General features: G+C 48.5%; 1 protein-coding gene across 2 annotated transcripts in view; it reads left to right on the top strand.

The window, feature by feature from the left end:
- The window catches only part of NOC2L (NOC2 like nucleolar associated transcriptional repressor), a 75,648-nt gene that overhangs the window by 22,122 nt on the left and 26,690 nt on the right, over positions 1-26,836 (top strand). For both annotated transcript variants that reach the window (XM_066636970.1, XM_066636969.1), the window contains exons 11-14: positions 1,589-1,728; positions 10,019-10,130; positions 20,356-20,469; positions 21,809-21,910. In XM_066636970.1, the coding sequence (XP_066493067.1) occupies positions 1,589-1,728; positions 10,019-10,130; positions 20,356-20,469; positions 21,809-21,910 (468 nt within the window). The remainder of the gene's footprint in view (positions 1-1,588; positions 1,729-10,018; positions 10,131-20,355; positions 20,470-21,808; positions 21,911-26,836) is intronic.

Genomic DNA, 26,836 nt, shown 5'->3' with positions numbered 1-26,836 from the left:
GCAGGGGTTCAACCACTGAGCTACAGCCATTCCCCAAAAGTGGAGGCAAGGGTAAAGAGCCTATTGTGCTACTCATATTGGGAAGTTGCTCCAGGTTAGGTGTTCCAGTCTAAGTAACAGTTGTACACAGCTAGCCAGGCTCCTGTTGGCTCCCTGGATAATGTGTTCTGACTTGCAGTACCTTTTCTGGCCATCCCTTGGGTGGCACTGCAGCACATCAAACCTACAGCTCTTTTTGCCTGAGAGTTGCGCAGGAGTAAGGCATATGGCACACTGGATGCTAGAGAACTTGGTCTGAGAGATGCGCAGAGCCACCAATGGAGCAGACGCTTTAAACAAATGCTACTCCTGTTGTCTCTTTTAACTTAGTCTTCGGTAATCCTTATAGCTGCCCTGTAAGGTAGCTGGTGGTGTTCTCGGAGTGCAGATGGAAGGAGGTGGTGAGAGAGGAAGAAAGCACAGTTTCTAAGCCTTCCTGGTATGTTCGTGGCAAAAGTGAGATTTGCATGCCCTAAACTCACTGTCTTTGACATTGTGCTTCATCAGCTCTCAAAATAACCTCTTTTCATATCCAGTTGTGTGCTTGCTGGGTAGGCTGGCGTTTGCAAGACTTCCTTGTATGCCTGTAAATGTGAGGGGTAAAACACGCCATATGGAAGTTACTTTGTTCATACTTCATTTTTTGTTGTTTAACTTAGTTATAAAGTGGATTGGGGAAAGAAGGAATTAGCACCCCCAAGTGGCACCCACGTGGCACTGCACCCAAGTGGCAGGAAAAAAAATGGGACAATTCTGGCAGAAAGTCTTGGGTGTTGGTTTATTTAATGTCAGGAAAAAAATTCCTTTTCCAAAATTTAGGATAGTATACCAAAATAAAATCCTCATCCTTTTAAAAAGCAAATTTAACTTCCACCACCCCAAACACAACAAATAAATGCACAACTGTTGTTTGAAAGTTTGGTTAGTGGCCCATTTCCCAAACAGAAAAATTGGGGACACACTTCCACAACAAAGATATTTTTCTTTCCCTTATTTGGGGCAAGTAGAAGTTGCTGGACATGGAGTTTGACAGAGTTTCCCCTGGAAATTGTTTTGAGGTTGTAAGATTACCCTATGGATAAATGAGAGGGTGGCAGACTACATCTAGTTTAACCTCTCTCTTCTGTGGAACACCCCCCCCCCCAAATGTTCTCCTCCCATCTTGGTCCTTAAGTTGTGTCAGTGCCCCAGCCGTGCTTATGCTTTCATTCTGTAGGGCCAGAGGAGAAGGTCGGCATGTTGTGTCGTATATGGAATTCTGCATCCTGAGAATCTTAGCTTCATTTAAAAAAAAAAAAGTTTCTAGTCCTTATGGTTGAAAATACTTGCTTGAAAGTTGGTGAGAAACCTCAGAAACCAGAACAGTGGCTAAAGCATCTTTTTCCAGTGGTGACATGGGGTCCTACTTCCTTATGTAGTGGATAGCGAAACCACAACAGATTATTGAAAACTTGCTAATGCATTATGATTTTTTTAAAAAGTTCTGTGGCTGGTTAATGAGTTTTTAAAACTTGTTTTTCTTTCTCTTTCCCCCCCCCCTTCCCTGAAGGAAAATTACCAGTCAGTTTACAACTGGCAATACATCCATTGCCTCTACTTCTGGTGTCGGTTTCTGAGCACCATCCACCCCAGTGATGTGATGCAACCTTTGATTTACCCGTTGACCCAAGTAATCATTGGCTGTATAAAGTAAGTAACTGGGAATTACTTTGTGTGTGCGTTCGTGCATACATGAAGTGTGTTTGTCTTTGTGTGGCTAGATAGGATAAAGAGAGGTGTCATAAGATAAAGGGAGGTGGTCAGTGTTTCTAGATAGCTTCAAAAATTGTTCAGAGGATAGGTCTCTCAACAAAGTTTAGCTGTGCTAGCGAATAGAACCTCCATGTTCAGACATGGACTACCTGATTTGTTAGAGCTGTTTGTTAATTTGATAAACTGGTTAAATTAATAAACTCGGCTAGTTAAAACTGATTAAAGATGTGCTCCTGCTCAGTTACCTGTTACATTTTTAATAGAAAAGCATCACTTGCCTTCATAAGAGGGACACAAGAGGGAATATGGCTGCAATCCTATTCACACTTTCTTGGGAGTAAATCCCATCGAACACAGTGAGGTTTACTTCTGAGTAGACATGAATAGGATTGCACTGTACCTCTCCTAAGTTGGCACTAAGTTGAAAATCAGCATATAAAAATGGAGACCTTGGCTTCTCCACCCAAGATTCATATGTAAGCTCATGCAGATATCATTAATAGAAAGTTGTATTATTGATTGACTGATTTGTGCAGAATTTTTATTACGCTGAGGAGTCTGTGAGTCTTCCTGTTTTAATCACTGGCTCATTCAGTTCCTTGGAGGCCTCTGTCTCCCTTCATCAAGATTGCCCCATACCTCCCCCTGCTCTTTATTGCTTGGTCCTCGTGCTCCAATCCTGGTTGTCTTGCCAGCCTGCCTACGGACATTACTTCTGGGCTGGGCAGTTCTTGGCAAGGGTCGTAACTAGACTGACTGTCACTTTCTGGAACTTGGAGAACCGGCTGTCCACCCAAGGACATGCGTGACCACAAACATGCAGGGGCAATTTTCTAGAAGAACAAATGAAGATCTGAGGGATCGGGCACAATGTATAGTTGGAGTAACAGCCAAAATTCAGGCACTTAAACAGGCAGAGTCCTTGTACTAGAGATAAAGTGTTTGGAAGGAGGCACTATGTCCAAGATTTGGGGTTTATAGGGCACAGAGGACAAGGATTGGCTCTTGAAGGTCAACTGTGTTGGAGGAATCTTAAAATTGGTTTCCTCTTTAGGGGGGGAAGCAGAGTAGCTTCAGCAGCAGACCCCCCCTCTTGCTGGGAATCAACCCCAGGGAGCCTCCCACACCCGGCTAATCAAGAAAGACAAATGGCAATGGCTGGTTGAAGTTGCAAAAGAAGTCATTTACTCACGGTTCCATAGAAGTATGTTTACAGCATCTGATTAGGATCAGAGGTTCAGCTAACTTAAAAGGATAGCAAGGCCCTGGAGCTGCCTCGTCCTGCGTGTGCCATGTGGTCAAGATGGCGTCGCCAGCAGAGCCCTGCTGCGTGCCATCCAGACAGGTCAGTGGTCAGAGAAGAAGAGAAAGATGCTTGGAGAAGAAGGGAAGGTTATAGGGTTTGGGCCACACCCCCCACAAAGGTCACAGAAGAGGAAGGTAATAAAGAGTAGAGTCACTGGGCCATGACTTAACCCCTTCTGGACAGCATCCTTCCACCTCTGGACAGCAGACGGAGTTGCTCCAAACCCCAACAAACTGACTGTTCAGGAAGTCGGGTGCCGCAGCACTGGGGTCTACGTCTTTCAGTTCAAGGTGCCATGCACCCCGCAGGACCAGCGGCAGCTTTAGGGAAGTAGCTGATGATATGGGCAAAACCACCTCTAGTTCTGGCTTCTGGAATTCGTGTTATTTTAAATACACTCATGCGCAACTGCTGATTGCGCGATTGGGAGGCCGTCGGTGGTTAATGGGCGTGCAGTGAAATTTCTAAAACTCCAGCAATCTCCTGAAATCCTGTTAGCGCCGTGTCCAGATTCTGGGTTTCCGAGCGCCACCCTGCTTGCACTCCCAGGCTCCTCTGAGTGTCGATGAAGATAAACAGGCTTAAACGATTTCCAGTCCCTGCCTCTCTTTCCCCTTCAGCGTCTCCTCTCCCCCTCCCCCTGAGACGTTTCACCGTCACTTAAACCGAGCTTTTAATTGTCCTGTGGACGAGCCAAGGCAGTTTTCCACCTGTCTGGGCAGATAAATCAGCTGCCTGCAGGCCTCCTGGAAAGGTGAGCTGGGCTGGTCCCCAGCAGAGAGCGGAATTTGCTAGCAAGTGTCGGATGTGAAACTGCAGCCGTTTTATCGGCACCGGGGGGGCTTTGCGATGGGAGGCCTGCATTGCTCCCCTTCCCTGCCTCATCCATGTTCTATGCTTGGAATGAACCAGGGACGCCAGTAACGTTCATGCAGTTGTTTTAAATTCAAGCTGGTGTCTCTGGTGTGGAGGTTTGGAAATGATGCTGCGGTACCTGTAGAAATATCTCACAGGCTCTAATGCTTTGCCTTATATCCTGCCTCCCTTGTAACGGCCCCTCCCCATCTTGGTTCATACTGCTACCTTACGGAGCAAAGAGCTGGCATTTCAAGTGATTAAGAGACTGAGCCGTAAATCTGGAGCCCGGCAGCTCAGATTTTGTCTCTGGCAGACCATGAACTCACTAGCTGACCTTAAACAAGCTGCTCTTCTTCTTCTTATTTTTTTTTGGCCTCAGTTTTCCCCATCTGTAGCATGGGGATAAAAATACGTGCCTTACAGGGCTTTTGTATGGCTTGCATCAGATTTTTCTGCCCTTGTGCACCTGAGTCCATGCTGTGTTTTGTTTTATCTCTCTTGTTCTATTTGTATTATTTTTCTTTTGCTGTGGCTGGATGCCTCAAGGCTCAGGTGATAAGGGGGTGAAGTGACACATTCCAAAATAAATAATCTTGAGAAAGAGAAGATTATCCTCTTGAGCCACCTGCTCCCGTTTCGGGAACAACCGCAACCGGCAAAACTCTGTTGTCTCTTTCCACCGTTTTGTAGATGGTTTATTTCAGTGGTGCTCACGCATTTAGCACCGGGCCCCACCTTTTAGAGTGATAATCTCTCAGGACCCACCGGAAGTGACATCATGACAGGAAGTGACGTCATCAAGCAGGAACATTTGTAACAATCTAGGCTGAAATTCTACCCGCACTTACCCAGGAGCAAGTCTTGTTTACTATCATTGTTAAAAGAATATACATCAGTGTTTCTCAAACTTCCCTGGAGATTTACTCCTGGGGTAAGTCTTTGCAGGGGCAGAGGCAGCAAAGCAGTCCCCAGGATCGTGCCCCTGCGGGGAAAGGGGGGGGGCTATTTTTCAACTAACCTGCAGCTTCTAAACAGTGAAAGTTCCAAGCACGTGAAAAATAGCCCCCCCCTTCCCTCACACGGGCGTGATCCTGGGGATCGCTTTGCTGCCTCTGCCCCGCCCCTTAAAGGGAACGGGGCATCGTTACACGAACTGGTGGGTCACGACCCACCAGTTTGAGAACCATTGATATACATGGTACCTTGTTTAAAAGTACAGGTCCGTCACGTTTTCCCAAATGCAGCAGTATAACATGGTAGCATCAAGTCTGATATATTAAACATAAAATATTGACATGAATGGGGACCCACCTGAAATTGGTTCACGACCCACCTAGTGAGTCCCACAGTTTGAGAATCACTGGTTTATTTTATTACAACTTATTTATCAGAGCTTTAAAAAACAAACCTAAAATCCCACCTTTCTTCCCCCAAGCTCAAGGCAGCATGCAGGGTGCGTTCCATTTAATGGACTAATTGGGGAGAGGTGAGAGGTATTCGTTAATGCCGAAAGTCTGTTAAGTCCAAATGCATTAATGGCAGTGCACGCACCGCATGTTAGTGCATAGCCAAAACATACATGACTGCTTCTCAAAGGAGTTGTCTGTTGTTTCCAAGTTTGGTTAAACCGAGGACTCGCTGTGCTTATCTACCCCTCTCATTTTTATCTTGCACAGCAACCCTGTTAAGCAGGGCAGGCTGAAAGGTGGCAACTGGCCCACGTTTTGTGGCCAACTCAGTTCCTCCTCTTCTTTCATCCTAGTTTTTTAAATTTGGTGTGCTACACACCAGCTTTTGCTTCAAAAGTTCTTGGCTTTTAAAATTTGTCGTGGGGTGGGGGGGAGAGGCGGAAGCAACGAGTTTTAATTGGATTCCTGTTTAACGTTGCCAGGAAAGTTCAGCAGGAGGGGCTGTTGTGGTGCTTGTGGCTTTTTCCCCCCGCTGCCTTTCATGATCCGGAAGGTGGCGCTTGACCGTAGGGAAAGGGCCGATGAGCAGACAGAAAGAAACCGGGGAGAGTGAAGGGAAGCGACGGGAGGAGAGCTGCCACCCACCGGAGCTCCCTCGCTTCAGGCAGGAACCAGGGCTGAATTGGAAATCTGCTTCAACGAGATAACTAGCAGCACAGGGGTTGCCGGCAAAAACCAAGCCGCCTCCTGAGCCCCTCTCTCAGCTGCGCATGGCGAGGGCAGGGAAGGGCGGTGTGTGGCGAGGGGGGAAGCTCCACATCCAGCCCTCCACTTCACTTGTTGTGACAGGGGTTTTGCGGGGGAGCGGGCCTGGGGGTTCAAGCGCGCCGTGCTCGGCTGCCAGAAAGGATTTGAGGCGGCGGTTGCGTGGAAATCTCTCTGCCCGGAACAAAGCGCGCAGCCGGGTTGCTGCTGCGGGGGGAGAGTTGTCTCTCCAGGTTAATGTGCTACACGGCTCTCCTCTGTCTTTCTTTTTCCTTCCATTTTCTGCCATCTTCATCCTCGTCCTTTATTTATGGTCACAGACCCAACGTTCATTTTCTGCCATGATTTTTCTGTGTGGTTCTTTTGCCCAAGGGACGTTTGCCCAAGGATTAATATTAATAATAAAGGGTGACCATTGAGGGGAATTTTTTTTCTCCCCTGTGGTAATTTTTCTGCACTGTCCTTGTTTGCGAGGTGACTTCCCTGAAAGGCCTGCCCAAAGATGCCCATCAAGGGGGATTTGGCTAGCTGTCCACCCCATGCCTGGGGGTGAGGTCAGGTGGGGCCTGGTGTGGGGCCACCACTCAGGTTGCCGGTTGCTCACAGGTGGTCATCTGAGTAAGGCGGACTTGGGGCCCTGGGCCCCTTTATAAGGTTCTCATCCTAAGGGCTTCAGGGGTGACCGGGGCAGAGTGTTATTGCAACTTGGGACTTCCTCGGTGACCTTGGCTCTCTAGATGGGTCACTGATAGCCAGGCTCCTTGGACTGGTGCCTACCCAGAACTGAGCCTCTTCATTGGCCAGCGTCCAGTGTTTAAATACAGGCAGCCCTCTTACTTCAATCAGAGGCAGCCTGCCTCAAAAACCAAGAGCTTGCACATACCTGCTATGGCTTGTAACCCGTACAATGAACTTGTCCTCCAGAAATTTGTCCAATTCCCTCTTGCCTGGATGCCTTTAAGAAGGGATTGGACAAATTTCTGGAGGAAAAGTTCATTACGGGTTACAAGTCATAGTAGGTATGTGCAAGCTCTTGGTTTTAGAGGCAGGCTGGCTCTGATAGCCAGATGCAAGGGAGGGCACTGGGACGCAGGTTGTGTCTGTTGTCTTGTGTGCTCCCTGGGGCATTTGGTGGGCCGCTGTGAGATACAGGAAGCTGGACTAGATGGGCCTCTGGCCTGATCCAGTGGGGCTGTTCTTATGTTCTTAACTACAATTCCCAGGAAGCCTTGCAGGTCTCTTGTGATCTGGTGTGCTCCTTGGGGCATTTGGTGGGCCACTGTGAGATACAGGAAGCTGGACTAGATGGGCCTATGGCCTGATCCAGTGGGGCTGTTCTTATGTTCTTAACTACAATTCCCAGGAGGCCTTGCAGGTCTTCCTGTTGTCTGGTGTGCTCCCTGGGGCATTTGGTGGGCCGCTGTGAGATACAGGAAGCTGGACTAGATGGGCCTATGGCCTGATCCAGTGGGGCTGTTCTTATGTTCTTAACTACAATTCCCAGGATGCCTTGCAGGTCTCTTGTTATCTGGTGTGCTCCCTGGGGCATTTGGTGGGCCGCTGTGAGATACAGGAAGCTGGACTAGATGGGCCTTTGGCCTGATCCAGCAGGGCTCTTCTTATGCTCTTGCGTTCCTCCCTCTGCTCCAGTCCAGTGGTGTTTGGCCCTAGATCCTGCTTTGTCTCCCTAGTTCTGCTCCCTATCCATGCTCTTGGTCCCTGTCTGTCCCAGCGCAAGGGGGAGGTTGTCTGTGCTCCTTTGTCTCAGCCGGCCCATCAGTGCAATGGAGGGGAAAGGCAGGTCTGCCTTCGGCCTTTCTGGCTCTTGCCAAGGCCAGAAGATGCTGCTGTTGGCACCTGCGGCATTGCACGCCCAACAGGCCTTGCATTGTCTGAGCTGGCTGTCGGCTTGGCTCTTCATGGTTGCGCAGTGGTGTGGTCTGACCTCAGGAAGGGGTTTGGCCTGATCAGCCTGGCCTTAGGAAGGGGTTTGAGGCTGGAGGATGACACCAAGGGATGAACTCGGGGTGGTGGTGGTTGCAACTGGGGTAGGAACGGACTTTGCTGGACACTAGCCAATGCCTGGCTTTCTGAATATCCTGTCTCACCGGTCAGCAGGTCATTTACTCTGATCAGGCGACAAACCGTCCCAAGCCCATACTTATTCCACTGCAGTCCCTAACCACTGGGAAGTTTTTAAGCCAACTGCCATACTGTTGAGCTCTCTGAAATTAATGGCCATGGTTTACAGTAAATCTATACCTTTTAACAGGTTTATCCCCCAATCAATTAATTCCTGTAGAAGGTTTTCGTCATCCCCTTTGCCGGTTGCCAGGTCTTGGGCGGGAAAGTAGATTTATTTCCATAATGGATCCAGTGATAATTATTTCACTATTTGGCGGGGGAAACGGGCAAAAGGGTGGCTTTGTGATTTATGCGGTGCGGCTGATGCAGTTTCTCGCCCTCTCTGGTTTTTACGATCTCAGCAGTCTCTTCTCCTCCTGGGGCCATGTGGTGGGATTTTGCTTCTCAGAATCAGAGCTACGATTTGGGAATTGGGTTGTAAAGTGACTTTGGAAGCAGAAGGGGCTTTTGGAAAGAGAGAGAGAGAGAGAGCATGAGAGCATGCGTGCACAGAGGCGGAAAATGCCACATCTTTTGATTTTGGCTCTCTGCATCTTTTATCTGAGCAGTTATTGTGGGATTAAACTCATGTCAACCCCTGATCTCCTCTGATCTACTTCTGCGTTCAGGGGGTGGATGAATTGGGGTGGGGAAAGGTAGGTCAGGAGCTCTTGTTGAGACCCTACAAGTGATCATGTGATGGTAGCAGGAAGGTGAAAGAATTTCACAGCCTAATCACCTCTAAATGCTGGTGTTATGTTTGGTGCATGAACTCTCTCCCAAAACACTTATGTGGCGCCAACCCTCTATTGCCATTATTTGAACCTCCATGTTCAAAAGTAGTATACCTCAGCATAACAGTTGCAAAGGGAGTTGATTTGGGGGCTTTCTAACAGCTGCTGTGGGAAATGGGGTATTGGACCAGATTGAGTCCAGTCTCCTTGTATTCTCTCTTCCTCCAAAATCCAGCACTTGCATTAAGCTTAGTTTTTTTTTCTGATTATGACATTTTAAAATCCTGCCTTCTGTGAGACTCAAGGCAATGTATGTGGGGTTCCCAGGAGGTCTGGCTTCCAGGCACAGGCCTGCATAAGGCCTCTCCATCACGATGTGCCTTCAGGTGATGGCCTTGACTCCAGCTGAAATGAAACCCAATTTTATTATTATTATTTATTCAGCTTGAGCACATAGTGCTTTACATGGCCCTGCTCCAAGGTGCTCGCAATCTGAAATCGACCTAAGGAAGGAAGATGAAACTGACGGTGAATATGCCTTCATTTCGTTGATAGACAGTGCAATCCTATATGTGTTTACTCAGAAGTAAAGCCACTATGTTCAGTGGGGCTTACCCCTAGGAAAGTGTGTGTAGGATTTCAGCCTAAGTTGTAGCAGAGTATGGAGACTTGAGGGTCAGGCCAGATCATTGCGCTATGGGCAGGTGTAAGGAGGAATTTGAAGGGAGCATGAGAGCTAAATAATGACTTGTCGCTAAATTTGCAGGCCAGGGACATCTCCAGGTAAGACTTACAGTGGCCTTTTATTGCCCCCTAGAATTCTGATTTGGCATTTAGTTTTGGTGGAGGACTATTTGGGGGTAGGCAGTGGGGACTACTAGCTGTTGATTTTTAAACAATTTCAACTTTGTTGTCCTACAAACTAATTGGTTTTCTTATCAAGCACGAGAAACCTCAATTGCAAGGCTGAAATTTCAGATTTGAATCCTGCGTCTGAAAATAACCCCCTCTCTCTGTTCCTTCCCTTCTAGGCTGGTGCCCACGGCTCGTTTTTACCCCCTGCGGATGCACTGTGCCCGGGCTCTCACTCTGTTGTCGGAGAGCACCCGGACTTTCATTCCTGTTCTGCCTTTCATCTTGGAGGTGTGTATTTAATTCGATAGCTAGATTGGTGGCAGAGTGTCTCTGTGCATGGTTCTTTGCAAAGTGTGAGGACAGATTCCTGCCCCAAGGAGTTTGCAATATAAAATTTGACAGAAGGAATTCTGTGAAGGTAACAGTTAACAGGGCATTAATGGCATGTGCATGTATTTGGACTTTAACCAGGATATAGGGGCTGATACAGGGACTGAGGGGTTGTGCTGTAAACTTCATAGAAAAGGAGAGGGTTTTTTTTACTTTGTAGTATCTCTTGGTGTATGAATGCTATACGTTTTTATATTATAAAAACTTTGTGAGGCAGGTGAGTCTGAGAGGGATTGGTTTGTCCAAAGTTGTCAGCTGAGCTTCCTAGCTAAGTCGGAGCTTTGAACCCAGTTCTCCCATGTCCAGACTTGCACTGTAGTCCAGTGTTGCTTAACCTTCTGATAATGAGGCACACTTTTTTCCTGATTTTTTAATTGGGTGCAAACTTCAGTCTTAGACCTGTAAAATATTTCCTTCTAGAGCAGGGCTGTCCAAACTTTTTGGCAGGAGGGCCACATCATCTCTCTGACACTGTAGTGGGGGCCAGGAATAAAATTTGAATAAATTTACATAAATGAATATATTAGAGATGGAACTTATATGAATGAATGAAGGTCTTGCAATAGCTCAAGGCCTATAAAAGACCTTGCACAAAACAAGGCAGGTGTTTCCTTCACTGCTGCTACTGCATCACAGATGTCAAACAGCAAGCAGCTCTTGTCGCATAGCTCACATGAGAGGTCAAACAGCCAACCTCACGCTGATAGCAGTTGCATCGGGCCACCATGGGCTCCAGCAAATCTCTGGAGGGCCAGAGGCTCATTGGAGACTGGGGGCTCCCTGCGGGCCAGATTGGGAGTCCCTGAGGGCCGCAAGTGGCCCCGGGCCGGGGTTTGGACACCCCTGTTCTAGAGTGTATGAGAGGGTAGGAATGGCCCAGCCTCAGTGGATTTCCCTTGGGGTTTTTTTACAAGTTGCAATTTTGAATGTGTCTCTCAATTGGAAGGCCTGAGCAATGACTCACTCAGAGATACACCAGATAGCCTCTTCCAAGGGCAGTTCTGCTGGGTTTCTATTGTGAGGGGCAGTGAGCTTTGCAACCTCCTCTGTTGGCTCAACTCAACTGCATTTCTGCATCAAGAGGGAATCAATGAGCCTTTTGCTCCCAGCAGTATCTGATTGCTGATTGGAAAGTGGCAAGACCACAGCAGTAAATCATGCAGAGGTGTGATTGACAGTCTCCAGTGGGGATGAAAAGTGTATTTCTTGCTGGCTTGACCAGAGTTTGTGACCCTCAAGGCAGAAATTCCAACTATGGTAGCTTGAGGTTGGGGGGCAGGCGTTTTATGGCGACTCTACCCCTACCTGTTGGGCAGGTTCCAGAAGGTAATGCTGAGGAATTTGCTGCATGGCCTTCGGGGGGCCCCAGAGGGTTCAATCTTGTCTCACGTGCTATTCAATGTTTATATGAAGCAACTGGGAGACGTTGTCCAGGGCCCCAAGTGCGGTGTTATAAATATGCTAACCTAACTCTACCTTTTAATTTTCATTTGGCACCAGGGATGCTGTGGAAGTCATAAATCAGTGCCTGGCAGCTGTGGGGGTAGGCCAACAAATTGAAACTTAATATGGGCAAGAGAGAGGTGCTTTTAGTCAGGAGGAAAGCTAATTCTGGGCTGAGTTTACAGCCTGTTCTGGACAGAATAGAACAATCAGGTTTGCTGTCAAAGTGTTCTTCTGGACCTGTCTGGCTCCTGGGGGCAGAGGTAATGGCTGTGGCCAGGTATACCTTGGCTGGTGCACCAGCTGCATTCCTTCCTGAAGATCTGGCTACAGCGTTCCATACTGTAGTTGTATCTCATTTAGGACCCAATCCTAACCCCTTACGTCAGTGCTTTCCAGCACTGGCATAGTGGTGCCAATGGAACGTGTGCTGCATCCTGCAGTTGGGTGTCACTCATGGAGGCCTCCTCAAAGTAAGGGAATGTTTGTTCCCTTACCTCAGAGCTGCATTGCCCTTATGTCGGTGCTGGAAAGCACCGACATAAGGGGTTACAATTGTGCCCTTAGACTACTACAGTCCTCTGTTTGGGCCTGCCCTTGAAGACTGTCCAGAAGTTTCAACTGGTGCAGAATGCAGCAGCCCAATGGTTTGCAGCACAATGCAGCAGCCCTTTGGCCAAACCTTATTACACCTGTTCTTTCTCTCAACTTCATTGGCCTTCATGTGTTTCTGGAGGGAATTCAGGGGGCTGAATTCCTATAGACCTATGGAAAAGACCTATAAAGGCCTTTGTGGCTTATTTACCCAGTGGGTAACTAAACTGGGGAGCACCTTATGGCAGGACACATGGCCTTATTGCCCTCAAAACGCAAGTGGCCAGACTGATGGAGGGAAACCCCATCACAGGTTCCAAGCACAATGAATGTGTGCATCCTCTGAGTTTGAGAGGTATTCTGTCTCTGAAAGCTTGATGTAAGGGAGTGGCAACAGGATATATGTATCCTAGTTGGCCCCTGTGAGATACAGGAAGCTGTTCTAGGTGGGCCCTTGGCCTGATCCATAACACCACACATAACACCGGAACCAGGGGACATCCACCAAAATTGAGTGTTGGAAGGGTTAGGAAAGACAAAAGAAAATATTTCTTTACTCAGCATGTGGTTGGTCTGTGGAACTCCTTGCCACAGGATGTGGTGATGGCGTCTAGCCTGGACGCCTTTAAAAGGGGATTGGACAAGTTTCTGGAGGAAAAATCCATTACGGGGTACAAGCCATGCTGTGTATGTGCAGCCTCCTGATTTTAGATATGGGCTATGCCAGATGCAAGGGAGGGCACCAGGAAGCAGGTCTCTTGTTATCTGGTGTGCTCCCTGGGGCATTTGGTGGGCCGCAGTGAGATACAGGAAGCTGGACTAGATGGGCCTATGGCCTGATCCAGTGGAGCTGTTCTTATGTTCTTAACTACAATTCCCAGGAGGCCTTGAAGGTCTTCTTGTTATCTGGTGTGCTCCCTGGGGCATTTGGTGGGCCGCTGTGAGATACAGGAAGCTGGACTAGATGGGCCTATGACCTGATCCAGTGGGGCTGTTCTTATGTACCTAAAGGGCTCATCTTCTGCCACATCAGTCTACTTGTACATTGGGATGCAGGATAGGCCTTCTCAGTGATGCCCTCCTCATTATGGAAAATCTCTCCCCTAGTGGCCCAGTTGGTTCCAGCATTGCCTGCCTTGAAGTGAACTTTTCTGGTTCTTTTTGACTTTCCTTTTAATTCTTTTTCTGTTTTCTTGTTTCTCTTTGCTTATTGCGTGTTACGCTGCTTGTGGTTTTATTGTTCTATGAAGTGTTGTGCGCTGCTTTGGTGGGAAGAAAAGGAACCTAAAGTGTGTGTTAAATAAGTAATTTGCTGCCCTCTCCCTGCCATGAAACAATGGCAACAAAATGTATAATACACAATTTCTTCCTTTATCTGCTGTTTCATGTGCAGTGGTGTTGATTGAGAGGGGTATGCTGGTACTTCCCATCCAGGAAGAACTGTGTTGATATCATGGAAGAGCACTGGCTTTTCTTGGCGATACCCTGGGCGCAATCCTGACTGCACCTTGGGCCAGCGCAAGTCCCTTGTGCCAACCTAGAATGATTGCAAACATGCCATAAAGCACGTTTGCACCTTCTCAGGAGTCGGCTGGGCTGGCGCAGGGATGCACGCTGGCTAGCTAAGACTGAATCCAGCCTCCATGCCAACTTGGGCAGGGAGGGTTGTGTCTGCTGATGCAAGGGTCTGGGGAGGAGGTGGGAGGCAGGTGTTCCGGGGTGGAGGGAGGGTGGGTGGAAGGTGGTCCGTTGGCAAGCGGGGAGCAGGAGGTGGAGCTGGAACCCAGCTGTTACGCTGGATCCCAACCTCGTTCCCGAGCAGTGCGGAGCAGTTGCAAGACGCTCCACTCTCTTCGGACTTATGCCACCTTGGTGCAAGTCCAAGGAGACCCATTGGGGCTGTGGTGGCTTACTCGGGAGTCAGGGGAAGAGTTTCCCCTTACTTCCAACTGAACCACGTTAGGCCCCAATCTTGCGCTGAATACGGTGTAGGCCTCTTGGCCTGCCTCTTCCAGCACAAGATTGGATTGCACTGCAAATTTCCAAGGCAGTGATGGAATATGATTTTTCATGTACCAAGGAATAGCCAGTGAAAGCCAGTTGTACCAACTGTACATGTTTCTTTATCTGTTTTAAGGATCTGGTTTCGCAAAGGAACTCTGAGTTACAGGAAAATTAAGTTCTAAGCAGTAATTTAAAAGTGGTTGTTGGACTTGGACCAGAGAGACATCTCTGTTCAACCCGGAAGCTTGTGCACTGGGTGACTGTGGGCTAGTCGCTCTCACTTAGCCAAATCCAGGTGGCAGGGTTGTTGAGAAGGTAAAATGGGGAGAGAGAAGGAACTGGGTGTGTTGTCCTTACTTGCTTGGAGAAAGGGCAGGAGGAAGAACCAGTGGCCGGGGAATGTCCGTAGCTGCTTAAGTTCCTCTGTCCGTCTGGCTCTTGTGAGCAGTAGTTAGAGATTCTGTGTAGAATAAATTGCAGGCAGTAAAAACAACTTTCCAAGCATCTTCCTCATTTTGGCTTTCTCCAAAGCTGCATGTCTCCCTGTGTGTGTGTGTGTGTGTGTGTGTGTGTGTGTGTGTGTTGCAAGAGAGAGGGATGGCCGGCTGTGCAAGGAAGGGAGAGAGGCTGTTGTCTGGGAACTAGCCAAGCCACCTTGGTTCACTGCTAATCATGGGGGAAGTGCACAGGCTCCTGTGGTGTGTGTGTGTGTTGTTGAACAATGTTTTTGCAAACCTTTCGTAAACCGCATCCTCTCGGCCCCGTAGCAGCCAGCGAGGCCTCTCCGCCTCTCCCGGACCCCTTGTGGCTTCTCGGCTGTTCCCCCTCCTGCGTCTGTTTCCTTCCTTCCTCCCTCCCTGTCTTCTGAGGTTCTGCCAGTCGGGTCGAGCGATAGAGTATCTTTCACACATAACACACCCTGCACAGTTTTTCTTTTCTCAGCCTCCGGCAGATACTGGCCCCCACCTCTCCCGCGGCAAGCCACATATATCAGCCCAGCCGTTCCAGTGGTTCATGCCTGCCTTCCTCCAGGCTTCCGGCTTCAACCACAGCCGATGCTGCTGCAACAAGCTGCTGGGGCAAGCAACAAGCTCTCGCACCCTTGGTGGGGGAACTGGGAGATCCCTAGTTGCAGTGAAATTAATTTGGGTCTTTTTTCCTTTCCACAGACATCCCTCTTCTGGGAAAAGATTTTAGAAAGCTGTCCAAATTCAGAAGTTTCTGAAGCCTTTTGGTTTCAGGGAATAAATAACTTTCTGGTATCTCCAGGGACCCTCCCATGAATTGCCAATATTTGTATTTATTCAAGATTTCCCTCCTGTCCTTCCTTTACTTTGTTGTACAAGGTTTTCTCCTCCTCCACTATTCAGTGTTCACAACAGGTAGGGCTAGACCAGGGGTGCCCAAACCCCGGCCCGGGGGCCACTTGTGGCCCTCAGGGGCTCCCAATCAGGCCCTCGGGGAGCCCCCAGACTCCAATGAGCCTCTGGCCCTCCAGAGACTTGCTGGAGCCCATGCTGGCCCGACGCAACTGCTCTCAGCATAAGGACGCCTGTTCGACGTCTTGCCTGAGCTGTAGGACAAGGGCTCCCTCCACTACTTGCTATTTAACGTCTGTGATGCTGCAGTGTCAGTGAAGGAAAGGCTGGCCTTGCTTGTGCAAGGCCTTTTATATGCCTTGAACAAATGCAAGACCTTCATTCATTCTTATAAGTTCTATCTCAAATTCGTTTATGTAAATTTATTCAAATTTTAAATGTAAATTTTTTTCCTGGCCCCTGACACAATGTCAGAGAGATAATGTGGCCCTCCTGCCAAAATGTTTGGACACTCCTGGGTTAGACTGAGACAGCTCAACTGGCCCAAGGTCAGCCAGGGATTTGAACTGGGTCTTTTCTGGTCTTATTCTGACTCTTTACCTGCAGCTACACCATACTGACTCAGTGTGCTTGATAGGAACTTAAGGTTGGTGGTTTGGTTGGAGTTGTGTAGGTCTTAGACTGCTTAGGTGACCAGCTGGGAGCCCGTCATGCAAATGCCAGAGCCCCTCCAGTATGCAAGAAATTAATAAGAGAAATCCAGTTTTTTTTAAAAAAAAAAACATAGAAAAGTATAACCTTATGGATCGGAAGAACCAGAAAGGACCTGTCTTGCTCCTGGCCTGCAACAGACTTTTCTCAGCCTGCCTCTGAACTTCATGAAGGGATAGCAGGACCTGTGAATTAAAGACAGAATCTTTGTAAAAATTCGCGACAGTCACATCACCTGTAGTGTTTTGGGGGACTGTTGATAAAAATTCTTAATCCTTGTAGGACCCAATTTGTGACTACTGGCCAACAGTGGCAAACTGTGTGTGTGATAAAACCAGGGCTGGAAATATTTTTTTGAGCTTAAATTCTACGGCAGGAAGAGTCGGATTCTGCACCAAGAGAAAGCGGTATACTGCAATCTGTTACAGAAATGAAGCAGAACTATATATAATGTTTGCATTTCTGTCCTGCCCTTTTTTCAGGGAGCTGGAGCCAGTGTACAAGCTTATCTTTCCCCCTGCATTTTATCCTCACAGTAACCCAGTGCTGGTGATAAGGTTCACCCATGAAATTCATGGCTGATCTGGAGTCCCCCCTCCCCCAAGTTCTTTACTCAAACTGTTCGAGCATCTTGCCTTTAACTGTGCAGGAGGGGAGAGCAAAGAGCTAAATACTAGCCTTGCTTGGCCCTGGAAATTCTCACCGTCGCAGACATCTGAGGTGCCACTGGACGTGGTCTACCACGCTTCTGAGCGTATTTTCAGATCCATGAGGACTAGAAACTTGACTTTTAAAAAAATGCGGAGACTCTCAGAATATTGTGCTGTGTGCATGGGACCCATTTTGTGCACTTGCTTGGTGTGATCCAGAATCTGATCCGACCCTGCTTGCTACCCTGGTGCAGTGCTTGGCTGCTTCTAGTCTTTGGAGTCCACCCGCTCTGGGATTCCCAGTTTAGAGAATGCCCCTGGCCTTATTGAAGACTAGCAAGCCTCTTTCCCTTTGTCTCTCACAATGAGATAATGCTTGCTTTGTATCTGAAGCTCAGCATCTTCTGTTCTTGGCTCCACAATTTCGATCCTCCGTCCCTCCTGCGTCCTCCGCTGTGTGCTTCTCCTCCCCCCTCTCGCCACCACATCCTGAGCTGCTGAAGGCAATGAGGCTCTTCTTTCTCCTCTCCTCTCCTCGCCTCCCTCTCCCCTCCCTTTCCCTTCTGCCCTTGTCACCACCGCGATGACAGGTTGAATGTCTTGTGCCGTCCCTCCAGGCGCCGGAATTCCCCAGGCCCCTGCCATGGGAAATAAGTGCGCGCTCCGTGATGTGCTTTGACAGCAACTTCTGCTTCTCTGGCGCGGAGACTGCCTGCCCCCGGCAGCTCCTCTTCTTAGAGGGTTGGATGTGTGTCATGGGTGGGTAGGTGCCGTCCTGTAGTTAGGATCTGTTTGGCTGGTGCCAGGGGGTGGGATGTGTGGCCCCAAGTTTGAGGTATGTCGAGGAGGGTGATAAGGATTCTGCTCTACTTGATGGTGTGTTGTACATTTTGCTGGCTCTCCCTGCTTTTCAGTGATTTTTATAGTGGGGGAGCGACAGGCATTCAGGCTCTGCTGGAAGGCTACTGTGGATAAACAAGGTGGAAATGTCCTCCCCTCCCATCCGCCCTCTCCAATCAATGGAGGGGGGAGGAATAAGGCTGGCATGCCAATTTAAAAATCATCTCCTTCCCCAAGGGGCTGTGGGAAGAGGGGTAAACCCTGATATGCTCGGAGAGACGCTTACACAGAAAGAAAAGCCCGCATATGCATACGGCTGCTGCCTTAAATGGCTGAAGCCTCCTTGCTGATGGATGCGTGGCAGCCACGTCCCTAGGGCTCTCCAAGGGGCCTCTGGGCGCAGAGAGGAGAATAAATAGCAGCTCGAAAGGATTCAAGAGTTGTGGGGCAGCAGCCTGGGCCCACCAGTGCCTTGCAGCAGACGGAAGGCTGGGATCCCAAGACTGTGTGCAGCCAGTTATCTGAGCCCACTGGGGAGCCACGGACTGGTGTGTGTTTGAGCAGACTCCCCACCAAGCACTTGTGGCTGCTCTTGAAACGGAGCTTCCGCGTCAGTGTGATGCGGCATTGGGGAGGTGTGGGGGTGGAGTTGTCTGTCCAACGAGGAGGTAATTAAAAACATCACTGCCTGCACAAGGGCCAGCTCTTCCTCCCATCCCATTGCCAACTTTCCCTTGCTCTCCTCCTGACCTTGCTTCCTCTTTCTTCCCTTCCACCTTTCAAAAGTGAGCGCACTGCTGTTGCCCCGTGTCACTCTTTGCCCCGTGTCACTCCCTCTCCAGGGAGAGGGACAGGAGCTGATTGGCCATTACTGGATGGGCGAAGGGGGTGAGGCCACACATTTGCCTGCCAGTTCTGGAATGTAGGTCCCAGTATGCAGACTGGGTCCCGGCTCTTGACCAGAGCTCATCGGGTTCTGTTTCTTTCCCTCCCACCGTGAGTTGCTGTTTGCTTTGCTTTGAATATTTGTTTTCTGTGAGCTGTAAATTGGTTCTCTTCTGCTGCAAATTCACTCAGGCCCATATCCTTTTCAGTTTTCAATGGTGCAGCAATGCAGCCCTGTGGTAAGGGAACAAACAATCCCTTACTTTGAGGAAGCCTCTGTGACTGTCGTCCCCGTCCCCCCCCCACTACAGGATGCAGAGCGAGCCCTGTTGGCATGGCTGCATCAGCACTGGGAAGTTGAATAGGATTGGGCCCGCAGTGGTGTTTAGGTTAGCTACTTCATCCCAGCTTCATTCTTTCCATCGGTGAAATGGAGATAGTACCTGTTTACACGTATTCTCCATCAAGAGAATACATGCAAAGTCAGTGTTTCCCAAACTGTTGGGCTGGGACCCACTAGATGGGTCGTGAGCCAATTTCAGGTGCATCCCCATTCATCCCCATGGGCAGGAGGTCTGGTCTAGAGGGTTGAGCCTCCATTTGCCTGAAGATAACATCCAACGGTCGCCGGTTCGAGGCCACCGGCACCGTGCGACCTTGAAGCAGCTGACAGGCTGAGCCGAGCTATTCCATCTGCTCTGAGCGTGGGAAGATGGAGGCCAGAATGTGCGACCAGAACAAGAAAGAAACATCTGAATGTTGTGGTTTCTTGAAAGATAGAAACCTTCTTTCAAATTGTAAAAATCCCTCTGGGGATTTAATTTGCCTGCCTATGTCAACCGCCTTGAATAAAGTCTGAGGAGACATCTGAGGACCAAGAAAGGCAGTATAGAAATACCTGTATTATTATTATTTCAATATTTTATTTTTAATATATTAGACTTGATGCTACCCTGGTCTGTGACTGCATTTGGGGAAATGTTACAGACCTGTACTTTGAACAAGCTACTATGTACAGTGGTGCCTCGCAAGACGAAATTAATTCGTTCTGTGAGTCGTTTCGTTTTGCGAAATTTTCGTCTTGCGAAGTGCGATTTAAAACAAACCCCCCCCAAAAAGGAAAAAAATCGTCTTGCGAAGCACGGCCATAGAAAAATTCGCCTTGCGAGTCACCAAAAAAATCGCAAAACGCTTTCGTCTTGCGAGTTTTTCGTTGCGCGAGGCATTCGTCTTGCGAGGCACCACTGTATGTTCTTATAACAATGATAGTAAATGGGACTTACTCCTGGGTAAGTGCAGGCTCGGGTTGTTAAAAATTTTCCTGCTTAATGATGTCACTTCCAGTCACGACATCACTTCCAGTGGGTCTTGACATATTTTTTTCCCCCTAAAAGGTGGGTCCCGGTGCTAAATGTGTGAGAACCACTGCTTTATGTGATTAGAAAGGACAATACAAATATTAAGTATTATTACTGAAAGTTTTGGGAATAAAACAAAGGCAGGATGCAAGTGTCTTTGCTTCTGTTCCTCCCCATCTCATCTTCCCTCCTATCTGTTTTAGATTATAAGGTGCTGGTAACCCACATTTCTCTTTGTTTACTAAAGTCCATATTTGGAGCAGTGTAAATAGTAATAGTAATATAGTAAAATAGTAATAATTGGCTCTTTCTTTTTCAGATTTTCCAACAGGTAGACTTCAACAAGAAACCAGGCCGTATGAGTTCTAAGCCCATTAACTTTGCGGTCATCTTGAAGCTCTCCAATGCCAATTTGCAGGAGAAAGCATTTCGGGTAAGATGCGTGCAGGTTTGGGATCTTGTAAAGAAATCCTGGATGGAAAACATGGAGGTGTAGAGTGAGGAGAGGTCTGGTTAACATTATAAACTGAACTTTCTAAAAACCAGATGCTTAAATTGCGAAATCCAAAGTTCAGAAAGAAACACCTGGAAGCCAAAGTGTATGCAAACTGAGATAAACCATTTTAGATAGCTAAAAATGGTTTTCAGAATGGTTCAGGGTGCTGCTGTGCCGACTGCTTTTTGGAGAAAGGAAGCAAAGTGCAACCATGGTTTGCCGGTACACCAAGCACGCAAACCATGGTTTTGCACTGTCTTTTAGACCAACCCAATCTTTTCAGAATACAAGTGGAAATTGACATGAGAGTATAGAACTAACAAATGGTGCTGTGGGGTACGAGCATAGTAAGCTGTCCCATTCCCCTAATTAATTAAGTAATCAAATGCAATTAAGTATTGCCAGAAGTAATTAAGTTGAGGAATGTATGGAGCCTGTGATTGGCTGATTGCATCATGTGAGCTTTCTGTTGTAGAAGAACTACAGTGGGTAAGGAACGGGGGGGGGGGTCCTAGATTGAGATGCCTTAATTATGGTTGAGATAATTGATGTGTATCTAGCCTGTTGCTGTCTATACTGGCTGGCAGAGGGTTTCCTGTGCTTCAGGGAGCTTTCTCTAGAAATGGCAGGGATCGAACCTGGACCTTGCTTGCAAAGCAGGGATTGTACCACTGAGCTGTGGCGCCTCCACAGAACATAAGTCCTGTGTGTCCCGCTTTTTGTAGAAGGGAGTATAAAAGTCCAGAGAGTGGGAGAAATGAATGATGCCAACACTTTCTTGAAACATGTGCAAGCGGTTGATTGTGTGTGTGTTTTCCAGCCAGATAGAAACCTAAGGCATGTCAGTGGAGCTATGGAGAGATTGGGGAGGCACTTTTGAAACAGGGCAGAGGAAATGACATGCTTGCATGTGAGGGCTGCTGCTTTCCAGCAGACACTTTTGCTCCCGTTGCATGTGGGGTGGACTAGTACATGCGCATAAGTAATTTCTCCCTCTCTTGAAAGCCTTTTGGCAGATTGCTCAGAAAAGGCCAAGGGGTAGGCCGTGCTTCAGAGCACTTGTTTTGCATGCATAAGGTCTCCGGTTCTGATCTCGGTCTTTGGCATCTCTAGGTAGAGTGGAGAAAGACCCCCATCTGGAGTCCTGGAGAGCAACTGCCAGTCAGACAAACACCAGCTTAAGGGAACCAGGATTGTGACCCAGCATAATGCCAATTCCCATGTCCTAAGTATTAATTTGTTCCTTTTCATGCATTTCTTCTCCCTCCTTCTGCAGGACGGCCTCATCGAACAGCTCTACGACCTGATTTTGGAGTATCTTCACAGCCAGGCCTATACCATCGGTTTTCCAGAGCTGGCTCTTCCGGCCATCCTTCAGGTAAAGAAGTTTATCTGAGTGCTTGAAATAGTCTTGGGGAAAATGCATTTCTTTCCTTCTGGATTATGCAGAAGAAGATTATGCAAATTATGCAAGGGGTGGACAGAGTGGATAGAGGGATGCTCTTTACACTCTCACATAGCACCAGAATCAGGGGATATCCACTAAAATTGAGTGTTGGGAGGGTTAGGACAGACAAAAGAAAATATTTCTTTACTCAGCGTGTGGTTGGTCTGTGGAACTCCTTGCCACAGGATGTGGTGATGGCGTCTGGCCTGGACGCCTTTAAAAGGGGATTGGACAAGTTTCTGGAGGAAAAATCCATTACGGGGTACAAGCCATGATGTGTATGTGCAACCTCCTGATTTTAGAAATGGGTTATGTCAGAATGCCAGATGCAAGGGAGGGCACCAGGATGAGGTTTCTTGTTATCTGGTGTGCTCCCTGGGGCATTTGGTGGGCCGCAGTGAGATACAGGAAGCTGGACTAGATGGGCCTCTGGCCTGGTCCATTGGGGCTGTTCTTATGTTCTTATGATTGGTCTTTCCGTGCTTTCTTCTCTCCCTGTGTTGGACTCCCTGTAGCATCACTGGGGTTCGCATCACCTGATATGAGAGCTCATTGCGTCGCCCCCATGACGGACCTCCTCCTGTACCAGATCATACAGAATAAATTGCAATGTCATATGCATAGCCTAAATGCAGTGTCTTCACTAGGGTTGGTGTAATCCCCATGAAATTTAGTTATGTATTTGAACGTATAACAGTACAGGTCACCCAACAAGTCAGTAACTAACCAAAAACCATGATGGCACACAACTGAATAGGAGTTCTGCTGTTAGGAGAATAGGAGTTCTGAATAGGAGTTTTGATACATGGAAATGAGAGCTGACTCATACTAACTCCTTACTGGTTCCTGCTGTGTCATATTAATATCTCATTGGCTCTGGAACAATCAGTCTCATTGGTCAGTTTCAAGTTAAGTTTATGTAACTTTTTGTTACATAAGGCAGTTGTGTTTTCCTTTTCTGGTTATTTGCCCATAACTTTTGATAGAATACAGATATTTTAACACAGTTTGTTTCATTGCATTTGCATGAAAATTCTGCATTGAATGATATGTAACATGATGGTACTATTTAAAAAAAAAGAAGTTATCACAGTTTTGGACGACTTGTGGTGTCACACACCCCCTCAGTGCATCACCCGGTACAGTGTGCACCCCCTGCATCTCCTTAGTGCTGCCACTGACTCCCTGAGTCCTTTCCCAGCTTTATAGCACAGATGCATTTAAGGAAGTGTTGGTGTTTATTTCTGAAAGCAGCCCCAAGCTGTGTTCTTCTGTATGGTGTGAGCAGTCCTGGATGTTTACAGCTGTGAAGTGCTGTACTCTCAGATGAGTGTTTGAAGATAGGAAAATGCAAATTGACCTATTTATTTTAAGTCAACAGAATGAAACACAGGCAGAAAGATCTGATGAAAAATTGGGTATATTTATCGCATTGGGGAATAGTATTGTTTCATCCTTTTGTGTTCTTCATTTTGCTATAAGGCTTGAATTTATTCCACCGCATCTTGTAATCTTCTACCTTCTTAACCCATTTTTGCCCAGCCCGCAGGTGTCATCTGATGTGACACACTTTGTTGCATATATGCAACATTGGACAGAAATGGCTTAGCGGGCTTGTATCGCTATCGAAGGTGATTTGAGCATGAGATGGAGTATTTGTCTCCTCCTGTTGATGGGTTTTTTCCCTGTCAACCCACCAACCTCAATCCCACCCTTTCCTCAAGAGAGTTTACACCAACAGAGACTGTATTTTTCTGTCACCTTTCAGTATTTGGTGTTGAGCCATGCTTAGAGAAAGGAGCTGTGTTTTTTGGAGGGGGGGAGAGGTTCCGTTTTTGTCCCCCCTCTTTAAACCTTTGGGGGAATACCTATGCTCTGCTTTCAAGGTGCATTTCTAGGCCAGCATTTTGCTTCCTGTCTTGGCTTTGCCCTTTCTAGAATTCCCCTCTCCCCCCCCTTCCTTCCGTCCCTCCAGGCATGGGGTTGGCTCCTGCCTTGGTCTGGTTCATTCTTGGACCACCGCACAGCAGCTCAGCTGTGAACAGGCTCCAGAGTGAACTTTACGACCTCCCCTCCCTCTGCTTGGAAGGCAGGAAGTGGCTGGGACAGATCAAAATAAATGGCATCGGCAGTGTGTGTGTGTGTGTGTGTGTGTGTGTGTGTGTGTGTGTGGCAGCAGCAGCGGTGTGCTCTGGCAAGAGGGCAGGGCTCAGCTGCTCCTGCCTGGAACCGAACCCTTTGCTGAGAGATTCAGGCCTGCCACGTTCGCTCTGGAAGCTTTGTCGGAAAGGAGCAGCCGCCCGTCTTTCTGAAGCAATGCCGAGCTGGCGGGCTCTTTAAAGCCATCCGGGGATGGCCACAATTAGCATGCTGGCCTCCCTCTTTCCCATCTCTTTGCCAGAGTGGAAAAAAAGAGAGAGTAGGGTGGAAAGGAGAAAAGCAGGAATGTTTGTGGGGAAGAGACTGGGGAGAAGTCTGGAATACCTAGAGTACTGGGAAGCTAGAGTTGCCACGATCCAGGTTCTGCCCCTTACAATTCAGGCACTCCTGATGTCTCCTCTTATTTTGGGTAGGACTGGATCAGGTTCTCTGTGTTCGGAACACACAGACTTCCAGCTGTTTCACATTGCCGTTTATTTATTTGCATTTTGTCCTCTTCACCATATGGTCCCTGAGAGGTTCCCAGTTTTAAAAAAGACAATAAAATAATCTCATGAAAACTAACAGAGGGCAAAATCCATTCTCAAGGAGCCGCAGTTCGTAGCCATCGTCCCAGATCTTGTGAAACAAAGCCTGCCTTTAGCAGCTTTGTGAAAGTGGTGGCGTCTTGCTTCTCTCTTAGTAAAGCATTCCAAGCCAGGGTGAGGAGCCACCATAAAGCAAGCCCTTTTCTGTATGATACACAGTTGTATCTCCTTAGGCGGTGGCATGCACAGCAAGTTCTCCAAAGATCTGAACTAGCAGGTCCTTTCGAATACGTTGTTGGCAACCTTCAGTCTTGAAAGTCTCTGGTATCGTGCTCTGACTGGTGGTTCTGGAACAACGTCTAGTGTGGCTGAAAAGGCCGATTCGGGAGTGACAGTCCCTTCCACACTGGGAGCAAGTGCAGTCTGTCCCTGGTCTGTCTCCCTGGCTGTGGGCCTTCCTTCTTTGCCTCTTAGCCTCAGACTGTTGGCCAAGTGTCTCTTCAAACTGGGAGAGGCCGTGCTGCACAGCCTGCCTCCAAGCGGGCCGCTCAGAGGCCAGGGTTTCCCACCTGTTGAGGTCCACTCCTAAGGCCTTCAGATCCCTCTTGCAGATGTCCTTGTATCGCAGCTGTGGTCTACCTGTAGGGCGCTTTCCTTGCACGAGTTCTCCATAGAGGAGATCCTTTGGGATCCGGCCATCATCCATTCTCACAACATGACCGAGCCAACGCAGGCGTCTCTGTTTCAGCAGTGCATACATGCTAGGGATTCCAGCTCGTTCCAGGACTGTGTTGTTTGGAACGTTTCGAATGGTAGCAGACTAAAGGCATTATGCGCCTGAGATAAGAACCTGAATCTTGAAGTGGACCCAGACACTCAATGGGCAGCCAGTGTAGGTTCTGCCTGCTGAGCATCACATTCTCTCCCTGTGGCTTCCTTTAGCAATCTAGCCGCAGCATTTTGCAACCAGTTGCTGTTTCCAAATCAGTGTTCCCTGTGAGCTGTGTGACTGTGCAGCTGGGACTTGAGTCCCATGTGGCATCCTTGCTGGGGCTCCAGGGGATGCCTTTGCCAAGCACTCCGGAGCTGCCTCTGTGTAGTCATCATACCGCTCCACGCACTTCCCTTTGAGATGAGAGGGAGCAGGTTCCCAGATGAATGAAGGGCAGCTGCGCTCAGGGCAGCTGAGTGTCTAAATGAGAGGTGACCAAGATGTAGACCACTGTGGTCGGATCTGCTCTCTCCTCGAAGAGCAGTGGCTGGCACACCAACTGTGTGCTCTTGGTTCCCTTCTCCACCTGCCCTTCTAGGAGTAGGATCAAGGCGCACCCCCTCCAAGCTACGCGTGCGCTCTTGCAGAGGGAGCACCACCCCATCAAGAAGAGATTAAATCTCCCTCCGCAGGACCTTTCATCTTGTCTGGATGGAACCACAACTTGTTCACCGGAGATGATAGCACCTGCTGTGTCCCTCTGCCTGGCGCATGAGCTGCTGGGAGGCTTTCCTGCTTCGGCTTCATTGAAATGAATGGGAGCAGTGTTTGTCTGATCTCGGAAGCTAAGCAGGGACAGGCCTGGTTAGTACTTGGATGGGAGACCGCCTGGGAATACCGGGCGCTGTAGGCTTATACCATGATCTCGGAAGCTAAGCAGGGTCAGGCCTGGTTAGTACTTGGATGGGAGACCGCCTGGGAATACCGGGCGCTGTAGGCTTATACCATAGTCCAGTGGTGGCGAACCTATGGCACGCGTGCCAGAGGGGGCACTGCGAGCTGTCTCTGTGGGCACCTGGAGCCAGGCAGCCTGGAGAGGGGCGCTGAAGCTGCGTGTCACTTTAAAGAAAATGGAGATTTTTTCCGAGCCTCCATATGTTGGGGAGGGCAGGCTGCTTCCCTCCCCCCTGAGCTCACTGCCCTCCTCTCCCATTGCCCCACCTGCCCTGAGTTTGTTTCCCTTTTCAGTTTTGCCCGCTCTGCAGGCTTAAGCTCCCTGTTTTTTCCCTTCCCCAACTCTCCAGCAGGCTCAGCCAATCAGCAACCAGCAGGCTCCTGGCTTTTTCTGTTGGAATGGCTCAGTGCCCTTCACTGGCTGACCACCAGCCAATCCTGAGCCGCCCTCCTCCTCAGCCATCGAGAGCCTTTGCAGCCCGCCTTTCCGTGAGCAGCTCCCCA

Source organism: Tiliqua scincoides, chromosome 9 (assembly GCF_035046505.1).
Source record: "Tiliqua scincoides isolate rTilSci1 chromosome 9, rTilSci1.hap2, whole genome shotgun sequence".
Classification (NCBI taxonomy): Eukaryota; Metazoa; Chordata; class Lepidosauria; order Squamata; family Scincidae; genus Tiliqua; species Tiliqua scincoides.
This window is presented reverse-complemented; position numbering and strand designations above follow the sequence as displayed.